Source organism: Lonchura striata, chromosome 1, assembly GCF_050655825.1.
Source record: "Lonchura striata isolate lonStrDom1 chromosome 1, ASM5065582v1, whole genome shotgun sequence".
Taxonomy (NCBI): Eukaryota; Metazoa; Chordata; class Aves; order Passeriformes; family Estrildidae; genus Lonchura; species Lonchura striata.
In genome coordinates this window covers 28,411,125-28,436,746 of record NC_140703.1, presented here as the reverse complement: position 1 = coordinate 28,436,746, position 25,622 = coordinate 28,411,125, and the positions used below count along the sequence as shown (strand labels likewise).

The 25,622-nt window shown below is 43.4% G+C and overlaps 1 protein-coding gene across 8 annotated transcripts in view; it reads left to right on the top strand.

The window, feature by feature from the left end:
* The first annotated feature begins 813 nt into the window (after window positions 1-813).
* The window catches only part of B4GALT4 (beta-1,4-galactosyltransferase 4), a 28,093-nt gene continuing 3,284 nt past the window's right edge, over window positions 814-25,622 (top strand). Inside the window, exons 1-6 of one of the 8 annotated variants that reach the window (XM_085591711.1) lie at window positions 814-955; window positions 2,612-2,688; window positions 14,302-14,783; window positions 16,689-16,921; window positions 20,344-20,531; window positions 25,170-25,292. In XM_085591711.1, coding sequence (XP_085447837.1) covers window positions 14,516-14,783; window positions 16,689-16,921; window positions 20,344-20,531; window positions 25,170-25,292 — 812 coding nt within the window. In that variant the 5' untranslated portion in view covers window positions 814-955; window positions 2,612-2,688; window positions 14,302-14,515. The other 7 variants (XM_085591705.1, XM_021549204.3, XM_021549203.4 and 4 more) reach the window with 7 other exon arrangements.

Here is a 25,622-nt window from a genome sequence, read left to right as displayed (position 1 = left end):
GAAGTGAGACTCAGCTGCTCGGGAGCACCAGCCACGCAAGTGCTGTGATGCCCAAACTCTCGGAGCTCCAAAAAAACCAAAAACCAAAACCAAAACCCAGGCGGTTCAGCATTCCCGTAAACAGCAAGGGCTGGCACAGTTCTGTCACCGCCACCAACACGGCGGGTGTGCCGAGCCGCCGGCACGGTCCGAGCGGCGCTGACAGAGCCGTGCCTGCCGCGTTTGCTGGGGAGCGGAAAGCGAACAAGCGGCTGAGGGCGGCCGGCCGCTGCTCCCGGGGTGGCGCGGCCGCTGCTCCCGGGGTGGCGCGGCCGCTGCTCCCGCTGCTCCCGGGATGGCCGGCCGCTGCTCCCGGGATGGCCGGCCGCTGCTCCCGGGATGGCCGGCCGCTGCTCCCGGGATGGCGCGGCCGCTGCTCCCGGGATGGCGCGGCCGCTGCTCCCGGGGTGGCCGGCCGCTGCTCCCGGGATGGCCGGCCGCTGCTCCCGGGATGCCGCGGCCGCTGCTCCCGGGACGGCCGGCCGCTGCTCCCGGGACGGCCGGCCGCTGCTCCCGGGACGGCCGGCCGCTGCTCCCGGGATGGCCGGCCGCTGCTCCCGGGATGGCGCGGCCGCTGCTCCCGGGACGGCCGGCCGCTGCTCCCGGGACGGCCGGCCGCTGCTCCCGGGATGGCCGGCCGCTGCTCCCGCTGCTCCCGGGATGGCCGGGCCGCTGCTCCCGGGATGGCGCGGCCGCGGCAGCATCGGCGGCGGCGGGAGGGGCGCTGAGGGGAGCGCGGGGAGGGGCGGGCGGCGCCAGGGCGCCTGCGCGAGCGAGCGGGTGGGCGGCGGGCCGGGGGCCGCGGCGGGAGCGTGGCCGTGTCCCTGTCCCTGTCCCTGTCCCTGCGGCACCGGGAGCCACGCCGGCAGCTTGTCCGTGCCCCGGCGGCCCGGGCGCGGTGGGAGGCGCGGGCCCCGTAAGTACGAGCTCCGTCGGTGAGGGGCTGCCCGCCCTGAGGGCGAGCGGTGGAACCGCGGGGCCGGGGTGGAAAGAGCGCTGGGGGTAACGAGTGCCCGGCCGGTGCTTCGGTTTGGGCTCGTTGGCGAAAGGAGAAGGTGTTGGTTTCATTGCACCTCCCCGGACTTGGAGCATCTGGTCCCTGGCCGAAACTGGGTCGTTCCTGTGCAGCTCAGGACTTCCAGCGAGTCCCTGTGCGTGTGGGGAGCCCCTCATGGAACGTCACAGGCAGGACGTGAGGGTGTGATCGTGCAAGTAAGTCTGCCGGGACGTAATGTGCATCATAGCATAGCTTTACTGAAAGAATTGGCAGTAGTTACATATTGAAAAATTACGTGACCGGTGGAAGTAGTTGATGTACTCGGGCTCGGGGATTGTAAGTCGGGAGGACGTCTGAAGTGCACTGTTTTTTGCATTTTAAGTACGGCTTTGGATGGTTTTGTGTTAAAGTAAATGCGGTACCGGATGTTATTTTCTCCATTTCACACGTGGAAACTGGAGCACAGGCAACTGATGCTCTTCACGAAACACTTTCTCACTGACAGGACATAAATTATTTCACTTGCTGCTCCAGATGTTAATTTGGAAGAGGCAGAGTAGTGATCAGTGGGCTTGAAAGGAGACTTGCACAGGTTCACAGAAGCTGTTGTTTGACAAAAATACTCCAGGTGATGATGGAAACAACTGCCTGAAAGGAGGTTGTAGCCAGGTGGTCTCTTCTCCCAGGAAACCAGTGACAAGACAAGAGGACACAGTCTTAAACTGTGCCAGGGGAAGTTTAGGCTAGACATGATGAAAAAATCCTTCATAAAAAGAGTGACTGGGCATTGAAACGAGCTGCTGGGGAGGTAGTGGAGTCGCTGTCCCTGGAGGTGTTTAAAAACAGACTGGAAGTGGCACTTAGTGCCATGGCTTAGTTGATAAGGTTGTGTTAGGCCACAGGTTGGACTCAAAGCTAATTCTGTGATTCTGTAAAATGTGTTTCCAGGTGTTGAGGGGGAGCAGAAGTGGAGCTACTAGCACAAGTAATCCAGAAGGTTTTATTTCTGAATCATAATATAAATACTTTAAAAGTAGAGCTCTGATAAGATTTGAAACCTTGCAGCCTGTAAGAATTTTACAGCATTTTGGTAGTAATAGTCAAAAAGGACAATATGTGTATTCAGTTTGTTTATCTCAAAGAGTTAACAAAGAGTATCTCTTGTGGATTTAACATTTTTTCTACCCCTTCATTTAACAGCTGTGGAAGTTCCCAATAGACAGCTGAGACAGTTTACAAGACAGTTTTCAACAGAGAGGTTTAGAGAAAAGGAAGGTGAAAGTTTGATGTCTTTGAGATAGCTACTGTTCAAAGAACCTGAAGAAATAAACTTTGGGATCAGTTTGCAGTCCTCGGCTTAAACATTTACAGTTTTTGTCAGTGAAGTTGGTAGCTACATGAGATGCTTGAAGTATTTTTTTTTCTTTGCCAACTCAGTGATGATTCTCTTGATCTTTTTTTGTTAATTACAAACACTGATTAAATTTAGAATATGTAGAAGAACAACTTTGGGGTTTTGTATTATTCTTTCTCACTGCTCAGCTTGGATAATGTTTCATGAACCTTTTTTAACAGGGTGAAGTATCACCTGTCATCCAAGATAATGCTCCTGAGATAGTGTAATGAGTTTTCTTGATAAACACTTCCTTTAGGTATGATTGATCATGTTTTTAATTTATGTGGGTATTTCCTTGTCATTTCTGTAAAAGCTGTGTTTGATTTCCACAAATATGTTTCAGCTAGAAGTAAGATATTTGCTACTTCAACTTTGAAAAGCTTGGGGTTTTGTTTTCTCTGGTTTGAGTTGGCACATCCATCTCTTTTAAATAATATGTAGGAAATTAATAGAAATGAGGGATGCTTGATTGCTGGCTTTCTATTGTATGATCTTAAATGTAAGTTAGCTTTATGAGTTTGGTGAACTTGGCTTTTGTTAGTTTGAAGGAGTTGTGCCTTGAGATTCTGTAGCCTAGTTGAATGATGCAAGAATTTGGTTAAATTTTTTTTATTTTTTTTTTTTTTCAAATATGTAGTTCAAAAGTCACCCAGCAGGTCTGCTGCTGGGATAGCTGTTTTTTTTTTTTTTTGCTTCAGAGGCTGGAGGTTTTGCCCTGCATACAAATGGGTCCTTGAAAAGAATTTAAAATTATTGGAGAGTGCTTCCTTCACTTTTTCTCTTTATGGGTTTCAACATATTTAGGGTGTTTTATAAGTGTTTTGTCTTCTGTCTGAAGTGCTTTGGCACGCCTACAAGTAACATGCCTTACAGCTACAATTGGGTCATCTTGGTGTCCTGAGAGCAACAGCTGAGTAAATATTTATTTATCAGGAAGTGAATAGTAAGATAAAGTTATCATGCATTGTAATTTAGATAATCCTTTTAAACGGATACAATGGTGACTGTAAATGTTTGCAGTTACATGTAATAGCAATGTATTTGGATCTGATGTTGGTGGGGCATCATCAGCACTGATCTTTATGCTTCCCCTCAGTCTTCAGTCCTGTAGTTGACTTCTGAACTTTTGCATCTAATTTTGTTCATCAGTGAGATGGGAAGGGGTTAGACCTGCACAGTAATGAGAAGTGAGGGGTTGGAAAGGAGCCATTTCCCCCTGCTCTGCTTCTGAGTTAAGTATCATCCCTCTTGATCTCTCTTCTTCCTGGAAAGAGAGAGAGCCTGTCTGCTGCTCAGGTGAGGAGAGTTGGGGAGACAGGAGCGCTTTAGTCCTGTGAGGGTAGGGGAGGAGGAGCCCAGTCACAACTCCCAAGCAGGATCTGGTTAGGTGGGGGAAGGAAATTGGTAACTGAGGGTAAGAGTGATAAGCCATCTTCCTCTGCCTGAAGTTTTACTGAGCTGCTTGTCCAAAAGGTTTAATAATATCCTGACTCTCAGGAGTATGTTTTTCAAATTTCTTCTGCAAGCACTTGATTAAAATTTCTTGTTGCAATGTTGCACTCATTTTAAGCTCCAACATGTTGTTCTAGGCCATATCACTTCCTAGGGATTTTAGTTAGAGCTCTTAAATTGTATGTTTGAAACTTTTCTACTGCATAAAAATCCATCTGTGGATTGGTTGAAAGCAGGCATAGCTGTAAATTGTGTTTTAACATGGAAAAAGTCCCATACATTTAATAGCTTAATGAAGTCATGCTGTCTGCAGAGGTTTTTGATGGATATCTTTGCAGTAGGCCCTGAGAATTTGTAATCCTTACTGGGATAAGACTGCAAAAGTAGTAAAGAAATAAATCTGTTCATACCTAAGGAAGCTTTAGCTGGAATGTCTTTGGTGTTGTTCTTGTGCTGAAGCACCTTCATGAGAAACAAATAACTGTTCTTAGTTTGCTTTCATAATACATGTTCAACTCTATTAATTTTCTTTTTTTTTCAACTTTGTTCATAGATACTTGTAAACTGAAAATTATACATGTCCACAGGTCTACAATACTTCTATATTGTTTTAGCTATCTGTGGTTGACACTTTCATTTAAAAAAATGTATTGTGAAGCTGAAATAAGAATATGTGATACTGTAATGTAGTGGTTTTCTCAGGTGTTAGTATACTGTGCAGGAGAGAGTTGAGTGAGGAATTTGACCAGGAATGTGTTGAAGTGTTTTTGTGAAGTGTCAAGGCCTCTGGCCTCTGTCATCTATACTGACTGATGCCACACCAGCAAGGCCACAGCTGCCAGAAAAAGGCAGAGTATTGCCGAGTTGAGTCGTGACCTGAGCATTCCATGACACATGAGGTTCCTGTGTTCACAGAGATCTGTTTTATCATGTGCTTTTTCAGGATATTCCGCTCATCTTGGATGGGAAGGTGTTTTTAAAAAGTGTTGTGTTGCTTAACAAATATTTCTGGGGTAAGCATGAGGGAGCAGTGGGCTGTGCCAGAACTGTCTGCTGTATCCCTCACTCCGTTGCTCTGGCTGGGCTCGGGCCGAAGTGCCGTGTCTTACAGTGAGGTCAGTGGCTCAGCTGTAGTTGTGTAACAAGAGGGGCCATTCATAAATGTGTTTCTTGGCCTAGAGACGCTAGATTGCATTTCCTAGCGTAGCACCAGAGTTCACTGTGCCTCAGGAAAGTGACAAGTGTACTGCAGGATTGGAGTAGCACCCACTCATTTGCTATGGCTGGGGAGAACTCTCTCCCCTGATTGTGTAGTAGTCAGTTCCATGTTGTAGCAGGAAGAGATTCCTTGAAAGAAGCTGCAGCCTGTGGCATCCTGGCCTGGATCAGCAACAGTGTGCACAGCAGGATTGGGGTAATGATTGTCCCCTTGTACTTGGCACTGGTGAGGCCACACCGTGTGTCCATTTCTGGGCCCTCACTACAAGAAGGACATTGAGGTGCTGTAACAAGTCTGGACAAGGGCAGCAGAACTAGTGAAGGGTCTGGAGCAAAAGTTCTGTGAGGAGCAGCTGAGGGAGCTGGGGTTGTTTAGCCTGGAGTAAAAGAGACTGGGGAGAGACCTGACCTCTCTTTAGAACTACCTGAAAGGGTCATTCTCTTCTCCCAAGTAACAATCAACAGAAGAAGAGGAAATAGCCTCAAGCTGCAACATCAGATTAGATGTTGGGAAGCATTTCTTTATGGAAAGGATTGTCAAGCCCTGGAGCAGGCTGCCCTTTGAAGTGGTCGAGTCACTGGTTCTGGAAGTATTCCCAAGTCTTGCAGATGTGGCGCTTAGGGACACGGTTTAGTGTGGGCTTGGCAATGCTGGGTTAGCAGGTGGACTTGATGATCACAGAACTTTTCTCCAACCTAGATGATTCTATAATTCTGTGACCTGCATTCCTTGTCCCCCTGCACTGTTGTGGGTTGGGAAGTGGATAATGTGGGAATGAATGACTGAAGTTGAGCCTGGGAAGAAGGAAGTGTACTTTTTGCCTCTCACCATCCTACTCAATTTTTAATTGACAAAAAAATAATTTTCGACAGGTTGAGTCTGCCTTGTCAGTTGGTAAGTGACCTCTGAGTCTTTACCTCCCCCTCTTCTGTTCCAGAGTGGTAAAGTGAGAGCCTAGCAGCCAGAAAATCAGGAACACACATTCAAAGGACAATGGACTTCACACATACCAGTGCTTAGGGACTGCTGCATTTGTCTAATGCATTCCCTGTGGAGACAGTTGCTCAGCTTATTGATCATAAGAGCAGACTGGAACATGGGAATAGCACTCCTTGTTCGGGGTAACATGGAGTGGAAGAACAATGGTGTCCCTGTTAGGGATATGCAAGATAATGAGACACTCCTATTTTCTTCTCTGTCCTGAGCATGTCAGAGCTAAAAATGTAGGGAAAGTTGTTTTTCAGTGCTTTTCTGCTGTGATGTTTTGTTTTTATGTAGTGGATTTATTGTGTTTATCTGCCAAGCCTTTTCTCATTTACATTGTTGCAATTGCTTCTTCTGTGATGCCCACAGTCCTGGAGACAGTAAGTTGTATAAGCTAAAATACCCAGGCTACTGTCCTGGTTTCAGCAGGGATAGGGTTAATTTTCTTCCCAGTAGCTGGTACAGTGGTGTGTTTTTTTATTTAATATGAGAATTAAGTCGATAACACAGGAATGTTTTGGTTTTTGCTGAGTAGTGTTTACCCTGAGTCATGGACTTCTCAGTTTCCCATGTTCTGCCAGTGAAAGTGCTGGAGTGGCACAAGAATTTGTGAGGGGGCACAGCCAGAACAGCTGAAGGAAATTTCAGCTGTTCTGGCTGAAGGAAATGGCTGAAGGAAAATTCCATACCAAAGGGCATCATGCTCAGTGTATCAGCTGAGGGATAGGCTGACCAGGGGCAGCTCTTAGGGTCTGACTGGGCATTGGTGAGCAACTGCATCATGTCTGTTGTATATTCTAATTATCATTATTGCCACAGTTATTCTAATTACTATTTTCTTCCTTTTATGTCCTATTAAATGGTTTTTATCTCAACCTGTGAGTTTTCTCTCCCCCATCCAACTGTTGGTGCAGAGTTGAGGGAGTGGCTGTGTTGAGTTGCCAGCTGGGGTTAAACCACAGCATTTATTTCTTGGCGTGTTAGATTTTTTTTTTTTTTTTTTTTTTTTTTTTGGTTTGTAATTCAGGGAGTTGGAGCTGCCAGTACCTTTGTTCTTTTATATTGAGTATCAAACAGTTATCAAGGAATAAAGAGTGTGGAGCCAGCACATCTGTATATCTCTTTGTATTCTGGACATGACTGGAGTATTTTAGCTGGCAGTGGCTGTTACTGTAATCAGGCCCCACAGGTGCACCTTGGTCTGTTTCTTTTTAACTCATACATTTCCTCTTTAAAATTGCCTTGTTCCAGGCAGTTTGTAGAATGTTACCTGTCGTTGCCTGGAAAACTGTTATTCTCCTAAAATCGCCGTTCCCAGTCAACTGAAAGCTGAACTACTGTTTCTCTGCTGGTTGTCATATCAGGTTTTCTGACATTTTTCAGTGGGAAGTGTAAACAAAGGATTACAGAAGGTTAGAAATTCTACTTGCTTCCTAATCCAGCTAGCTCCATGTTTTCATGAGAGCTTGTGCTGGTGCACAGAAATTTTAGTTTGGGGACTGAACCAGAGAGAAAGATGAGATGGTGACAGTTGAGACCCAGACTGGTCTGGCTTTGTGACTGACCAGTTGAAACATGTGAAACATGCGAAACATGCAGTAGTGCTTAAGGTTCTTTCTGCACTACTGGGTCTGAAATGAGGATGCTTTTCCCCGAAATTCTTAGGCAGTCCTGAAAATAGAGAAGACCTTTGTAGCACAGAGGAGGTGCCACTGACTGGGGAAACGCTGAAATACCAGCCTGCTTGGAATGTATTGCCCAAAGAGTTCGAACAGGTTTGAGTTACAAGAGATTTAATACTTTGTTATGAGGCTGTCTGTACCTGTACTTTCTCTCTTATCCTTTACTGCACTCCACCTTACCCATGTACCCTGTGTCTACTCAGGTCGTTGCAATGCTGCATCCCTGATAGTCTGAGGGAGCCCCAAGATGGGTGAGATGACAAAGTGACAACTCTGTTTCGATCCAGCTGATCCAGCGGGGTTGCTAGAGGAGTTTTACAGGTCAAAGTGGTAGAAAAAGCACCAGGGAGGGACAACCTAGTAATAGGAAGTTGCTTTTCATGAAAAGGGTCAGTGAGCCAGGCTGTTTGCATAAATTAAATGCTTGCATAAAGTAGACACTAGGGACTGTCATCAATAGGTATGACTAGGTGATAATAGAGGAGTGTAGTGGGAGCACTGGGACTTCTCCACAGATATGGACAAGAGAGCGGGCAGCTTGATGAGTGTAGGAAGAATGGCATCTCTAACGTTTAAATCTCCAAATGGAAAAGATGCCAAAAGGGCACTGATAGATTGTGGTTTTCTATTAGGAGCAAAGGCTTGAGCCTTTGTTTCTAATGGAAGGGTTTGTTATGGGAGTTATTTCTGAGCAGTATTGCTTCTGTCCCGGTATGACCGAGTGCCTGTGTGCTGGTTCTGCTGTGCTGGGAGGAAAGGAGGGAGGCTGGCTGCCGTCCCGGGCTCGGGCTCGTTTATGAGCTGAGGGAGGGGCATGTGGGACAGCACCACAGAGCCTCTTTGGCCTGAGGAAAAGTGGGATGTGTTTGCTGTTTCTTTTTTTTTTTCTTTTTCCTTTTAAATTTTTTTTTCCCATCCTGTGATATTGAGCTTATTCTTTCCTACAGCCTGTGAGAGGTAACAGAGGTCTCTTTATGTTGTGGGGTTTCCTGGATGAAAAGAGTCTGCTGCTTGTGAAATGCTCTCCGTAAGTTCTTGGAGTGAGTGTTCGACTGGAAGGAGGGATGTGACAACACAGTGAGTGGTTTAATGTGCTTTCTTTATTTGGCTTGAAATTCTGAGAAGTGGAAAGATAGTTTGTTTGAGGATTTGATTTATCTTTTTTGTTGTTTATTTTTATTTTGAAATAGCACCATTTCTCAGTGCAGTTGGTGGGTTTTAAATAGGAAGACGTAATAGGATTATGAAAGTGTCACGTAAAAGAAGTGTTAAAAGCTATTGGCTTAATGCCCTACTGACGAACTAATCTGTTGAAAAGAAGGAAGTGCCTGTGAAAGGAGTAGGTATAGACTCTTGTAAAACTTGAAGACTTGAACTATCCTGCATAGAAAAGCTGATGCTGTACAGTGATCTTTCTTCCTTGCTGGTTGTCAGGAATTTTAATTCCTTCTTGGTGGATTTCATGAAGAAGACTGCTACACTTCCTGATGTACCCAGAGCTAACCCATTTCTGCTTTTGATTTTAGCCTAGATAAAATAACAAATAATTGTCTGTTTAGTACAGAGCTGATTAAATGCAGTCCCAGGGAACTCTGTCATGCTTCATTTCTTGCTTGAATTTATTACAGTTTTTAGAGTTAGGTTGAAGTGCATGTTTGTTGCTGCTGAACCTGTTCTGCTACCTTTGGAATTTGTGCATGAGCTTGAGAAGCTTGCAGGGGCTTCTAGAAAATCCTGTGTGGGAAATCTGTCCTTACTCAACCATGTGAAACAGGTAGTCAGAAAGATGGTTTGTGTAAATTAAAAATTAATTTTCCTTTCATCTGATGAAAAGATCTTTCACCCCTACAGGGTGAAATGTGAACATATGAAAAGTAAAATTTAGGCACCTTGTTCATATAAATAATCATGTTCTCACTGATTATTTATACTGTTAAGCATAATTTTTTTTTATAAGTAATCTAGTCTTTAGCATAATTATCATAATGGCAGTCTTTATCTAAAAATGTATCAGGGAAAAATCAGTGTTTGGAACATAATGAATTTTTATCAACTCCAGTTACTTACCAAATTTTGCTCATAAGATTACTTTCCTTCACATATATCTAGATCAGGGCTGTCAGTTCTGTCTTCTGGCTGATACTGACTTTGTCTAGGAATTCTACATCAATGAAAAAGAACAGTCTTTAGTCCAGTATTCCTGGCCATTTCTGAGCTTGGTAGTGCTACTGGCTTCAATCAGGAGGCAAATGCACAGGCTGCCCCTGCAGCTCTTACATGGAGAACCAGCTTGTACATGTGTTGCTTGCACATTGTGTCAGACTCCAATGCATATGTATTTCTGCTGGGAAAACACCAGATGGGTGTGGATGGGGTTCTGATCTTCCCAGTTTGCTTCAGAAGAAGTCTTGTCCAAGCTGGAACCTTGCTTACTATTTTGGACTACCTGGATGGAAGAGGGCAAGTTAGGGCTTCATGTTTGTGCCATCAGGCTCAAGGATGAGAACTGACTGCCCGTGCTCCTGAAAGAGTCATACAGCTCTGTGTCCTGGATGGGTTCCTGCAGATAAGTATCTTACAAGCATTGCTAGGAACCTTCCAACAAAGAAGCAGGGTTTGGCATGTGACTCAAAACACATAGCAGGCTATAGAACTTGGGTTGTCAGACAAGCTGCAGAGCACAGAGACAGTTCTTGGTAAAGATGTGATATTGGGGAAAGCAAAACATGCACTATTTTTGTGTCTCAGCATGATCAGGGAACTGTTTAGAATTGTGTTACAGCATCTGTCTAGATACAAGTATATCTGCATATAGATAGAGACCTTTCACCTTTTCCATCAATTTTAGAATTCTGACTTAGCCATATTTGCATAACTGTGGCTTTGTTATGTTTATTTTTTTCCTGCATTTTGAAATGCAGAAAAATGCATTTTATGCATTTTGAAATGGGTACTGTGGTGGTTTTGACCTTGTGGTCTGTAGGGCTGTACCTTTCTAGTCAGCTGTAACTTTCTAAACTAGGTTTGGTTATGTTTCACTGAGATTTTTTTTTCGTAAGAAAGTTGCACTTCGTTTCCTATGAAAGTTTCTTTGGTCTGTTTTATGAAGGTCACACAACTAGAGTCAGGTTTCAGAGCTATGAGAAGAGTTTAGTTGCACCACAAGTGTTCTTCCACCCATGTTTGAGGGTTGGTCACCCTGAGTTACGAAGTACAGGAAAAAAAGAACCATGTTTCCAGCTTCTGAGATACTATTGTTTCTAGCAAGATTTGTTCAGTATTGAATTTTTGTTTGCACACAGTATAATGTATGACTAGGTGGCCTTTTTTCACCACCACCCCCAACCAATATATCAGCCATAATCCAGGGATATCAAATATGAAAAGTTGTGCTTCATTAGCTACATAAGGAACAAAAGAAGGATGGGAAATTGATCAGTGGGTCAGGGGACTTGGTTGCTCAGGATGTGGAAAGGACTCAGCTACTGAATGTCTCTTCTGTCTCAGTTGTTACTATCAAGACTATTAAGGCTGGGGTAGGTTTTGCATTACTATTCTAATCAGTATTTGATTAAGACTATTCCCTTAATAACTATTTTATGTTATGTATTATAACTCTGGCTTTTATACTACTTCTCCAAGTATGGCTTTTTAGCAGCAGGCCCTGAGCCTAACTATTTTTTTTCTTTAACAAGGTCCAAACTCTGGTCTTCTTGACTCTGGGTTTGCTGTCTGACTTGGCAACCAAGGTACTTTAGGCTTGCTGGTGAAAGATGAGTTTTTTAACTGAAGAGTCCTTTAGTGTGGAATGGTAACACATCACCCTCCAGAGGGGCAGTGGCCAAGGTTTTTTTTGTTTTCTGACAGGCAGGTTCTTACTGAGGCTTAACTTCTTGCTTGTCCTTTTATTCTCAGTTATTGTCCTCTTAAGTTCCCAAGTTCTGTCTTTGGCAGGAGTCATAAAAGTGACTGGTCTTCACTGTCATCTTCATTCATAAGGGTACAGTTCTTCCTTCTCTGTTGGTAAAATCAAGTTTGCCTTTCTGTGCACATGCCATTCTCATGTTTCAGGGGAAAAATCCAGGGAAACGACCTTTTAACCTCTGACGTAATAATGTAGGGTAACTTACTGTGTAAATTGATTCATCTGTGTTCTTCCATTTAAAATACCAAAATACCTTTGTGTCTGCATTTTCAAATACATGCTGTATTCTCTGTAGATAACACCAAAAACTCAAACTGCAGGTCTCTGAAATGTGACTTATTGCCCTTCTGCATGAGCATTGTGATGATTGTGTGTGCATATTTATGCTGTCCGGTTCAAGTATATTTTAAGCAGGAGCAGCATTCTGCTGCTGCAATAGAAGCCAGTGGATATGTGAGTTTAGTTATTATAGGAAATTATTCACACTGACAGTAGAATAGTGTGAAGATTTGTCAGACACAAGTAATGTGAATTTTTAGTAGTAACTACTTTTAGAATCTTGGAAAGCTAACAAAGGAAATTTGTGTGTGTGAGATTTGGAATAGGAGTGGAGGAAAGTAGAAATAAGGTTGGTGCAGTAAGTTCATAGTTTATATCCATAATTTTAACAACCTTGGCAATTTTACACCTGCAAGCTCTTCCTGATATTTTAACAAAAAACAACAAAATATTTCAGAAGCTGTTTCTTCTGACTAAACTGGCTGTCTGCCTCCTGGTGTTTATGTCTTTTCCCATGGATAGTTAATTTTAACTATTTATGGACAAAATAATTTCTTATTGGGGAGAGCCCATTTGCACTAATCTGAGTACCAGTGGTGAGCAACTGTTTTAACTCTTTTTAAAGATTGTAGTCCATTTCTGGGAAAGTGGGAATCTGTGAATATAGTAAACACCTTTTGATAGTAATTGATTGCATGTTAATTTCAGTGTTTTAACTTCTATGTTGTCCTTTTCAGCTGGGGTTAATCTGGGGTGCACTTGGATTGGATGATGGAGAAGGAAATTCCCTCCTCGTGCATGCACTTTGTGCAGTCATACCTTTGGTTTGTTTTGGAGAAAATTACACCCTTTGGGGAAAGTGCTTCATCTGATGAATGCTGCATAGTAGCTGAGAGTCCATGAAAGGCAGCAATGTAGATCATTCCATAGAAACTTGTAGGTAGAGTTTAGATAAGCAAATTCTAAGTTCTTTGATTTAATAATTACAAGCTAATATTACCCATGGGGTCCGCACTGCTCTCAGATGAGCTTATCACAGATTTCTTGTGTGCAGCTATTGCAGGGTGTAAACTGGTGGGAGAGGGTGGAAATTTTGTCTTTTTTCTGAGTTCCTTTACTTAGAGCATTCCTGTGTGTTGCATGTGAATGGGAAGAGCAGGTTGGCTTTTCCATGAAGTGCCTGCTGGGAGGGACAGCAGCTGGTAATTCCCAGTGAGCCCTGAAAGCTTGGGAGTTCATCTTGGTAATCCTGGGTCAGGCTTCCATACACGTTCCCATGGAAATTCAGCAAAATTCTTCAGAATTTTGCCTAAGCTAGTGGAAATGTGGAGTTACTGTACTCCTTGTGCCTGTGATATATCTCCAGGGTCTCATGTACTTCAGAGGCTGGTATAAAATAACATTTTCCATGTTTTTGTTTCTTCTCTTTGATCTAGCCTGTTTCATGTGCATTGTCTTTAATCACAGCCTTTGCTTCATTTAGCCTCAGTCCTTGTTCTTCTCAGAAGCTGCAGTTTTCTTGTGTGTTTTCTATATCAGAGCTCTCTTTTATTCAAATTTCATTATTTCTTTGACATGTTAATTACAACAAAAAGAAGTAGAGTGGTAACTGTGGCAGTGAAAGAGGAGCCCTTGAAAGAGGGCAGGAAGTGGAATAAAGCATTGGCTCCTTACATACATAAAACTTTTGAAAAACTGAACCTTTCCCTTAAAAAGCAGGAAGATTTTCCTCCTGCAAGTGTATGTGAGAGGGAGAATAGTGGACAAAGACCCAAAAGGTGGTACTGACAGGCAGCAGATAAAGAATAATGATTTTTGATACCAGTCAGAGGTTGTGGGTTTCACACTGTATTGTGTAGAGGACATAGCATCAATAATACTATTTCTTATTTCAGAAGAAAACAGGTTTATTTCTGCAGAGATTAATGTGGTTTTCATTTTGGATGGGCTTTACTCATAGCCAGCAGAATCTCTTTCATTGCAGCTGTTGTTAATTTTGGTAGGAACAGAAGTAATAAAACCTGTGGATTTCCAGGCACTGTACACAGACATAACATGGGGTAGTGGTTGCACTTTCTGATCTGAAAAAAAAAAAGAAAGATTGAGACAGAAGAACAAAACGGGAAAGTGATTTGCATAAAATCATGCAGCTGATTTATGACTGAGCTAAGACCAAAGATCATTGTCTTGGTTTCTGACCAGTTGTTAATACTTGCTGTTCCATTTGTGTATTGTCATTACCTGTTTTCATGGAATCTGTGAAGGTGTAGCAGTGCAGGTGGTAGAAACTAATTTTCTCCTTCCTTTTTTCTTTTTTTTGTCTTCCAGGTTAAAGTCATAGTAAAGTGACATTTCAAGAGCAAACAATACTATGGCTCCATGAATTTCAAAACTCCAGGAAGTGTGGCAACCCTCCCTACCTCCAGCTTTACTTCCCTACTGTGATGTTCTTACTGGGAGCTGTGGTTTCAGACCCACTGGATATGCAGTGACCTGCCTCGGCATTAGAGCAGAGGAAGCTGTTTGTGGATCACGGAAAGCCATGGCCTTGGGCTTGAATGTTTTTAACCTCTTGTATAAGTTCAAAGTGTTGGTGCTTGTCACTTTATTTGTGATGGTGCTGTGGACCACATTCGGTTACTTAGTGGACACCAGACAGGAAATTCCTAAAGCTAAGAGCATGGTGGAGTTTTTCAGGAAGGTAACTAGCCTGCAGCAGAGTCAGAAGGAAGAGAAGATTGAATCCACTGCAGATGTTCCCATGGTGAAGTCATTTCAGAGTCCCTGCCCAGCTCTGTCTCCGTACCTGCGTAAGTGATGGTGTTTCCCTCTCCTCTCTGCCAGGTTAATCCATGGTAGTGCTGCTGGCTTCCTAGCCATATTCCAGCTGGATACCTTTCCTGTGAACCCAATACAACCAGTTGCAGGCAGCACTCCTGGGTGAGGAAGTGTCTGGTGGCACCCAGTGCCTGTGCTGGGTCTGGCTGGGAGAGCAGCTGGTGCTGCGCTCTGCATTTGTCAATAAAACAGCTTTGGTAACACACCAGTAGCTTGGCTACTCTGAACAGTGCTTGCACTCTGGTGAGGCCTTGTCTCTGTCTGTCCTGGCCCCCTAAAATTCAGTGGAGAGGGCAGGAGGCGAGGAGTGGACACAGCCCAGACTGCTGACCCCAGCTGACTGCAGGGGTATTCCATACTCTTTGACTGTGCCATTCATCATGGTCAGCAGTAAAAGCTCAGGGAAACGAGGAAGGAGTGATGTTCATGGTGGCAGCATTTGTCTTCCCAACAACTGCTGTATGTGCTGAAGCCCTTCCCTGGATGTTGCCAGACACCTGCCTGCCAATGGGGATTAACAAAGGAATTTTTCTTTTCCCCTTTCTTATGTGTGCATCTTTTTCTTTTTTAAGAAATCAAATTATTTTTGTCTTAACCACAAGTGTTTTAATCTTTCCACAGTTTTTTTGCTTTTTATTATTAAATATACTTTTGTGTCTCTATATTGACAATTGAAGGACTTCACAACTATCGCTGTCAAGGCAGGACAGGAATGAATAGACTCTGACTCAGAAGGCTGTAATACTAAAAACTCCGATTTATTCAAAATACACTGCTCTTTTATACAGAGCTTCGCAAGGACCAAATCCATTGGTTCTGAAGTGAAAACAACCCAGAGCATTGGTGCAGAGTGCTGGACACACAGTGATAGAACTTAACTATAAACAATGTGAAAAACAAGAGAGATAAAGAATTATTTACATTCTCTCCAGCTCTTTCCCAGGTGTCTGCCTGGCTAGAAACTCTCAGTTTCTTTCTTTGACTGAATCTGAGTCCCACACACAACTCTGTTGGAGTTTGCACTAATTATTAGCACAGAAGGTTCAAATAGATGACTGCATTCTTGGTTTGGGCATTTTTATTGTTCTACTTTTTTCTTGGGTTGGTACTGCTAGCAGCACCAGGCTCCTGCTTTGCATCATTATCATGTAGTTTTCTTCATTATCAGTATCATGTAATTATCTTCTTTCTCTTCCTTATTGTGAATCTGATTAGGGGTTTGTTTGGGAAGCTAGATTCTTCCTTGTTCCCTGATGTAGTACAAAAACCTTCTGTCTCCCTGCACACCCTCACCCTGACCCCAAGACACATTTGATTAAGTAAATGTAGCAATGGCTGTAGCCTTCACAGTTGCCTGTATTGTACTTTTTTTCATGGGCTTGCTGAGTGCAGATGAGCCGGGATTACAGCTCAGTGCAAGAGAAGGGATGAAAATTTTATTTGGCTACAGAAAGCCTTGCCTATCTTTTATTTTACTAATTTATAGCCTTAATCCTGTTGTGCTTTTTTTGTGCTTTAGGTACTGATGACTTCTGATAGGCACAGTTGTCCCACTTTCTTCTCCTTTGCTTTGCCCTGGCAGTCATTCCTGGCCAATCCTTCTGCAGTAGCTTAGAACCTCTCTAGGGTTTTTAAAAAATATTTTTATTTTATTGCCACTACTTCACAGTCAGTTTAAGCAACTGACATGCTTGACATCCTCTCCTTCCACTGCCTGCATAGAATCCTTGTCATACTGCTTTTGTCTTGGAAGGGCAGGGAAGCCAGTTGGGGCTTGAACCTGGGTTTCTTACACTGATTACATACTGTCTCATTACGTGACTGGACCAGCCACAACCTGAAATGACTCAGGAAAGGTTCTTGTGCTTCTCTTACAGGAGGTGCCAGCAAACTCTCCTTCAAACCATCTGTTACACTGGAAGAGGTGCAAAAGGAGAACCCTCAGGTAGCCAAGGGCCGGTACCACCCTATGGAGTGCTCAGCCCTGCAGCATGTGGCCATCCTTATCCCACACCGTAACCGGGAGAAGCATCTGCTGTACCTCCTGCAGCACCTCCACCCCTTCCTGCAAAGGCAGCAGCTGGATTATGGCATCTATGTCATTCACCAGGTGAGACAGCTGTGCAGAGCTGTGTGGGTGAGGGTGATGGCTGTGCCCTGCAGCCTGAGGAGAGGCTTCTGCTGCCTCTGCTGTCTGACATCAGTCCTCCAAGCCTGCTTCCAACAATTCTGCTTGCTGAGGGATGCAACAGTGCCTGCAGCTACTGCTGGTGGCGTTCCTGGATCTCAGGTCTGGGGAGTATTGGCAGTGCCTTTAGCTGGTGTTAATTCCTTAGTCTAAGTAACTTGGTGTTTATGAGTTAGCATGCAAGGTAAGCATCTTTTGGACTGCTAATGCAACTGACTACTCTTGCAGTATCCACACATGTAACTAAGCTGGCCTGTTCTGTCTTCACATTTGGAATTGTTTGGATAGAAGGCCTCAGTTTGTCTTTAGCCTTTCTCTCCCATCAGGCTCTTGTGCTTAGTAAGTTGTGTGTTTTGTGTGGTTTTACTTTTGCTTTCTCAAGCTAAACACAACAGCAGCTGTTTATAGCTGCTTTATTTGCCCAGCAAGTGTGGTGAGAAGTAGTTGTCATGGAAGGGCACTTGGTTGCGGAAAGATTTATTAATTTCTTTAATTGCATTTCTAGCAATGCTGTTTCAGTGGCTAAAACTTAAGCAGACCTGTGCCACATTGTCTTTCATCAAGGTGCTGATGTTCCAATTGCATGTGTTAAAAACATTATATATTTCTCTTTTGTAGTATGTTCTTTTTCTTGATCTTCTGTTATTTTTTTTTTTTACTGTCATTTACTTGTATGTTCTGCTTTGGCTCCAAAAAGTCATTTGAGACAGCAGAAGAAAAAGGTGATAAATTAATACAGTTCCTCTTCCCTCCTGATTAAAGAGCCTAGAGTCAATTAATCAGTATGAGACAGTGCTCTCTAGGTGAAAGCTTCCACTCTTACCTTTCTGCTCATCTGAATGTCTCAGCAGAACAGCAATAAAAGTTACAGCATGATATTTTTGCTTGGAGTGAATTGTTCTTTCACTATTTAGAGTCATCATGTGGCCTCTAGAGTGGAAAAATGAGGGCTTTTTTCTGCATTAATATGAAGTATAATCTTACATTTACTGGCTCATTCTAGCAGGAAGCATTGGTTAGGAATAAATTATTGGGAGAATGGACGTATCTTTTTAATTTATTGAAATATGTGGAGAACTGCTGTTGTCATGTTAGCAAAAAATAATACAGAAGTATGGAAGTTTTGTCTGATGAGCAGAGCAGTGTCGAGTCTGAACTTGCTCTCTCAGAGATTGTGCTTGGAGGGGTAGAAGCTTTCACATACCTTTTCCATGTAGATAGGCATGCCCAAAGATTGCAAAGTGGGTCTAGCAAAACTCTTCTGGGGCAAATCCATTTTCTTTCTTGATTTGTGATGTTGTTAGTTGTTCTAGGTCTCTTTTGAGGAAAGACAAACAAGATTTAACTGTTAAAATATACAGTCTGCTTTGGAGATAGATGAAATGGGCCTTTTGTAACTTTTTCTGTGAGCCACTGGAGGGCTTACTCCAGATTTCTTCTTTACGGGCAGCTTTTAATATTTCTAAAGTCGTGCTCCTCTAAATGCATGCATACAAGAGTGCTGCACTCAAAACAATGTGAGTTTGTAATCCCTAAATTTCTTTCCCAACACAAATTTGTATTGTGGTTAATGTTATTCTTCCATAGAAAGAAAGGGAGACAATTCTGTCCTCAATAAAAGATGAGTAAATTTTGCTGTTTGTTCAGTATGTTTGATGTAGAAAGCTGTGTCAATTGGCATTTGGCTGTTGTAGTGGCTTGCACTGATGAGGAAAACAGAACTTAAGCAGATGACAGAGGCTGTCCTGAACTTAGCTGGGTTTGATACTCGGCAGAAGTGATGTTTTCCAAATGTACCTGTACCACATCTGATTTGTTCACTCAATAACCTATGTTTTCATCCCCAGGAGGAAACTGTCTCATGGGTATTTTTATATATGGGACATTTTAAGAAAAACAAAACACACACAAAAAAAACCCATTCAGAAATTTGACAACCTGATTTTGGGTGAATTGTATCTAAATTTTTTACTGGAAAATTATTTCTCTCCAGAGGATGGATGTAATTGATTGTTCATCTCGTAATTTCTCAGAATCGGCACTGTATTGTATTTTTCAGACTGCAGGTATGGAGCCATAAATCCCATAAATCTTTTTCATTCTGGAGCAGATGGTTGTTTTAGTGAACAAATCCTACTTTAGAGCAAAGTGTTACTTTTTAGAGCACTAAAACATGCTTTGTATACAACAGTTTTCCCTACAGCTCACCTTCTCTCAGCCTGGGGAGGCCAGTTTCTTTCTCTTTTTCCCTGGACCCTCTTTCTGTCCAGGCACCTTCTAGAAAATTTGCTAGAATTCCAAGCAGTTTCTCCTGAAAACATTTTCTTAAAAATTATTCTTTCAAGTACACAGGTTCCTTGCTCTGGAAAATTACTGTCCTGTCTATGTCTGGGAGGGCTGGGGGTGGCCCTCTTGTTCCCAAGTGGGAATTTGAGGCAAATCCTCACTTTGTCCTCAAGAGCAGAAAGCCTTCTGCAGACTGGTACAATGTGCAGCCAGGTAAAAAATGAAAATAGCAAGATAAGCACATGTCTTGCTCCAAACTGAATGTTGACATGATAAGCTTACAAACCTTCCAGGTGTGTATGGATAAACTTGCACCTCAGAGATGAAAATTTTGATTTTTGAAAAGCGAATACTAAGTAACTTACAGCAAAAGCAAACAATGAAGACTGGTAAAAAGGTGAAGCTCAGTGCTAGGAGTATGTCCCCTGAAACAGCATCATCAGGTTACAGGCAGGAGGTAAAAATTAAGAGACCTGCTTTTCAAACCCACTCTGCCACGTATGTGTGAGCTGAGGAAATACAGGGAACTCTTTCAGCATTGCTGTCCTCCAAGCTGAGGGGACAGGCATAAGTCATTCATGGCAAGACCTCTGACATACAGAGACTAATTAGCATGGGGGTTTGGTTTGATTTTGCTTTTTTTAAAAAGAACTTCCATGAGCCTTACTGACAACAGTTGTATGGAACACCTGTTTCTAGACTGTACTGGTACCTCCTCTGCTGTGGAGCCTGAGGTAACTCCAGGACTGGGGCAGAAGGGCTGTTAAGCCATGGAGCAGTCACACTTGTGGTACCCAGCTAAGTACAGGCTTTCCTGGCCCTGGCTGGTGGGTGTGTTTGTGATGAATAGAGGCTGGAGAAACACTTTGCACCGTTGGCCACTCTGATGCTGTGCCAGTGTGATGGGGCACTCTGTGCAGTTAATGCTCCCAAGGTGCTGGAAAAGCCACATGGGTGTGGTTTCAAACCGTGCAATCAGAACAAATGCCCGGGAGCAGCTCTGTTTCAAAAGCTGTGGCACCTTCTTCAGAGTTATTTTTTCCTATTCTTTTCCACAGGCTGGCAACGCCAAATTTAATCGAGCCAAACTGCTGAATGTAGGATACCTAGAGGCCCTAAAAGAAGCAAACTGGGACTGTTTCATTTTCCATGATGTGGATCTGGTGCCAGAAAATGACTTTAACATTTACATGTGTGACACACAACCAAAGCACCTTGTAGTTGGCAGGAACAATACTGGATACAGGTAGGAAACCAGGAATATGGAAAGAATACCTACAGGGAAATGCCATATTACTGATGTGTTCCCCTTCTGATGGAGCAGTGTGCTGGTATCTACCCTTCCTCATGACACGAGGTTTCTGATGCTAACACTTCACATCTCTGGAGTACAGAACTGGACAGACACCCCTGCAGTCAGCCCTGTGGTCACCTGCACAAATGATCATTGTCATTGTTCTGATTTCTGGAGTTGAATTAAGGGGTGTTTTGAGAGGAAAGCAATGACCCAGAGGTTGTGCAGAGACCTTCTGGCACAGCTAGATACACATTTTCAAGTTTCCTTATCCTGTGATTTGAAGGTGTGATCTTACTGTAACAGAACTTGCCATTCTGTTGAAAAGGTAATGTCATATTGTGGGAATTTGCCAAAACATAGGACTGTCCTTTAATTTGACTGAACAGCGTATAACACAGGATCATTCTGATTTTTAAATGAGTCCTCTAAGTGCTCATGTGATATGAATAGTTCAAAGTGAAAAGTCAAGTTCAGTCCACCTCAGAGAGAAAAGGCTCCTGAGCTTGGTGAATTTAATGACTAAAAGTGTTTTCATTGAAATTGTTTCTTTCAAGATTCAGTTAATGTCATGTCACTCTAAATATTGATTAGAAGTGAGCTTTTCAAAAGCTGATCTCAAAGTACTTTGAAGTAAAGCTCTGCTTTGCTTCTGCATTTCCTTTGTTAAATATATGAGAAAGAGGTGGGATGTGCCAATACTGACACAGAATTATATTCACTTTCCAGTCATTTAGTGAAAACTGGAACAAGTACATACCTACTAGGTTTGTGACAGGCTTTTGGAGCACTTGGAGAGCCTTGCAGAGTATTCCACTGGAATGCTTGTGGCTTGAATTTGATAATTCAACTTGAATTGGTAATTAATACTTTTTCTGTATCATTGCCTGTGTTTACACATCCATGAAGTGGGGTTAATAATGCTCTGCTTCCAAGGCATGTCTGAAGGAATTCAGATTTTGAGCTTAAGAATGATACTTGAACTGAGCTGATACCACAGGTTGAAATCCTAGTTGGGTGACCTCAGTGTTTTCCTACAACTGAGGTGAGCATAGTGAGACATGTTGCTCAAATGAGGTAGAGAAAACTGAACCCATCCATGTTCTGTATTAAAATGGGTGGAAATGTGGGTTGGTTTGTGTTTTGTGGGATATTTTTATGTTTTGGTTTGGCTTTGGGGTGTTATTTGAGGGAGGTGTTTTTTTGTTTGTCTGTTTTTTGGTTTTGGGATGTTATTAGTTTCCTGGGGTGGGATGGGGGGAATTATTTTTCTTCCAGGGGCTATATCATATTGTGATGCAGCGTGCAGTAATCTCAGCAGCTGTGTGCCTTTGGAGATCCAGTGCCTTATCTTTAGCTACATAAACTACAGCTCAGTTTTGAATTCTTCTAGACAGAAGACTTATATATTAAAGCTTTGAAGATAAAGTTGGGAAAACTCTTCTATTTTAATTAAGGTTTTTCCTTGAGACCAGCACAACATCTTTTCCTCCTGACCATTCCTATTGTATGTATTCTTCAGTCAATTTTAAGAATTCCAAAGGAGTTGATGTTCCCTTGTCCTCAGGGAAGGATGGTTACAGGAGTTGTTACAGAGATGCATTTTTGCAGGTGATGTCAGCTGGGAGCAAGTTATGCCTGGGCCCTGCCAGTTCTGTGCTGCCTGAGGAGGGTTGAGTGAGTAACCAGCACTGCCCTGGTTACAGGATCACAGAATGGATGGGGTTGGAAGGGACCTCTGGGAATCATCCAGTCCAACCCCTATGCCATGGCAGGGTCACCTAGAGCAGGTGACACAGGAACTCAAATGGGTTTGGAATGCCTCCAGAGAGGCAACTTCCCTGTACTAGCCTGTACTAGTGCTCTGCCACCCTCCATGGAAAGAAGTACTTCCTTATGTCTAGGTGGAACTTTTTGTACTTTAGTTTATGGCCATTAATCTTCATCCTGTCAGTGGAAACCATTCAAGGGCCTGGCACCATCCCCTTGGCACCCACCTTGCTGGTATTTATTTGCATTGATGAAATCCCCTCTCAGTCTTCTCCAGATCAAACAAGCCCAGCTCCCGCAGCCTCCTCTCATAAGAGAGATGCTCCAGACTCCTCATCATCCTTGTGGCCTCTGCTGGACCCTCTCCAGCAGTTCCTTGTCTTTCTTGAACTGTGGAGACCAGAACTGAACGCAGCACTCCAGATGTGGGCTCTCTAGGGCTGAGTAGGGGAGGAGAATCCTCCCCTCATCCTGCTGCCCCTACTTCTCCCAGTGCACCCCAGCTCTGGCTCCTTTGGTGTCTGCCTCTGCAGTGGTGTAGGGGAATTATGGGGTGAATAAGCAAGCAGTGGGGTGTGTGCATGGGAAGTCAGTTCCCATACTGTCAGGCTGCTGGAATGGGATGTGGTCCTGGTGGTGACTGTCCTGAAAGCAGGGCTGGGGAGGGCTCTGTCCTGCTGTTCCTGTTTGTGGGACCTCCTTGCTGTCCATTCCATTTGTTTACTGCATTCCTCTGGAGTATCCATGACAGAAGTCTCGAGGTAGTAATGTGTAATTAAAACTTAATGGAACTTCCTCTACCTTGTGGCTTGTCTCTACCACGGGGGGAGATAAAGGAGGCAGAACAAATCTGTTCATAAGTCAGGCTTGACCAAGCTGATAGCCTTCTCTGATTTGACTAGCTTGCATGAGGGTGTAGTAGTGGATAATGTTTATCTTAGGAAGGCTTTCAACACTGTCTCCCATAATGGCTCCACTGACAAAGTGATGAAGTATGGACTGGTAAGTGGACAGTGAGATGGGCTAAAACTGCCAGAACTGCTGGGCTCAAAGGGTTCTTATCAGTAGAGCAAAGTCCAGCTGGAGGTCAGTCACTAGTGCTTTACACCAGAGTTTGATACTGAGGCTGGTACTAGTTAGAGTCTTCAGTAACCTAGAAGATGCAGCAGATTGCACCTTCAGCAGGTTTTCAGAAGACACAAATTTCACAGGGTTGGTTTATGTAGCAGGGCCTTTGTCAGGCTGGAGAATGTGGCCAGCAGGAATCTGAACAGGGAAGTTCAACAAAGGGAAATGCAGTGTCCTGCACCTGGAGACAAATAACTCTGTGACCACTAGCTGCTGGTGCAGCAACTGTCTGGAAAGCAGTTTTACCAGAAAGGACCTTGGGCCAGCAGTGTGCCCTTGTGACAGAGGCCAGAGGCATCTTGTGGGGGGTGTTACCAGCAGATTGAGGGAGGCAATTGTTCCCTTCTACTCAGCACCAAGGAGATGACACCTGGAGTACTGTGTCCAGTTGTGGGACACACTGGACTCTATCTGAGGAGAGCCTGACAACGTGATTAAGGGAATGCAGCATCTGACATGTGAGGGAGGCTGAGTGTGCTAGGACTGTTTAGCACAGAGAAGGCAGAGGGAGATTTTGGAAACGTGTATACATACCTGATGAAAGAGAGTAGAGAGTCTGGAGCCAGACCCTTCTCAGTGAAAGGCAAGTGGTAATGGGCACAAACTAAAACACAGGAAATTCCACTTAAATACATGAAAAAAGTTCTTTTTTATTGTGAGTATGGTCAAATACAAAACAGGCTTCCCATAGAGCTTGTGGAATCTCCATCCTTGGAGATGCTCAGAATCTGACAGAACATGTTCCTCAGCAAGTTGCTCCAGCAGACGTTGCTCTGAGCAGAGGGGTTGGATTATGTGATCTCCAGGGGTCCCTTTGACATTCAAAATTCCTCTGTGATGCTGTGAGCAAAAATCAGCCAGGAAAAATAGTCTCGAGGGAGGTTGTGTTGAGGGTCTTGCATTGATTTATTTTCTCCTTTGTTGTTTTTAAAATTATGTTCATGGTAAGCCAGAAATAACAATAAGCACTGTCTGGCATGTCCAGTGCCATAATGACTACTTCCTAGCCCTGGCAATTGGTTAATCTATTTAGATTCACATACATGTACAAATGTAATCTGCAGCCATGTGCCCATCACCTCTGTAGAAGGCTGTATTGTAGTGTAGAAAGCAATTAGCAGAATGGTCTAAGACATTTAAAGTAGATGCATTTTTGAGAATGAGGAAGGTAAAAGTTAGAAATTAATCTTTAGAGCTGAGCTCTGTTACATTGGGTTACTAAGTAACTTACGCTGTACTTTACCTTGGAATTGCTATTGCAATATCCAGTAGCACGTGTGCCTTTGCCTGTGAGCTGATTTCTTTCCAAGTTTTTCAGATTCAGCTCTGAGATAATCAGTGGCTTGCTGTTGTTATTGCAGAGCTTCCACTACATTAGTGCATAGCTTTGTTGCTTTTCTATACCTGAGAGTCCCTGAAAGGAAGTATCTACTTGTCTGGCAGGGGAATTGTGTAAAGAGAGAGAAGCTTCTGAATAAGACTCTGTTCTCTCAGTTGGAGAGGTAACTTTTTCTGGCCTAAAGCAAATAACCATCTTTTTGTGAAAAGAGGAAGAGAGCAGGACTGGCTTTGTGGATCTGTGCACCCTTAACCCTGTGAAAGACAAGTCTAGATCTGGAGTATCAGGGTGATGTTTTCATTTTTGATGAAATTTGATGTTTAATTTTTCATTCTCTCTTCTTGTACATCTAGGTTACGGTACCGGGGATATTTTGGAGGTGTAACTGCTCTTACAAGAGATCAGTTTTCCAAAGTGAATGGATTTTCTAACAACTACTGGGGTTGGGGTGGAGAAGATGATGACCTTCGAATCAGGTAAACAAGGAAGACCTAGTTTTAAGAAATTTTAAAAATTGACCCAACTTCACACTAAGCCTCCAAGAGCAAAACACCCCAGGGGCCTTCACTCAGAACAGCACTGAACAGTACTGCAGTGGAGATGTGAAGTCCAAGATGCAGTTCTGTGAGCAGTTTCCTCTTTGCAAGGGTTAGGTATGTCTGATGCCCAGTCCTCTTCCTCACACCACTTTTGGGGTGTGGGTTAAGTTATTTGGTTGGGTTGGTTTGGTTTCGTCTCAGACACACAGCAGTTTTATTCTTACTTGGAAATTGGTTATAATTGAAGTCTGGAATGTGGTTTGCCAG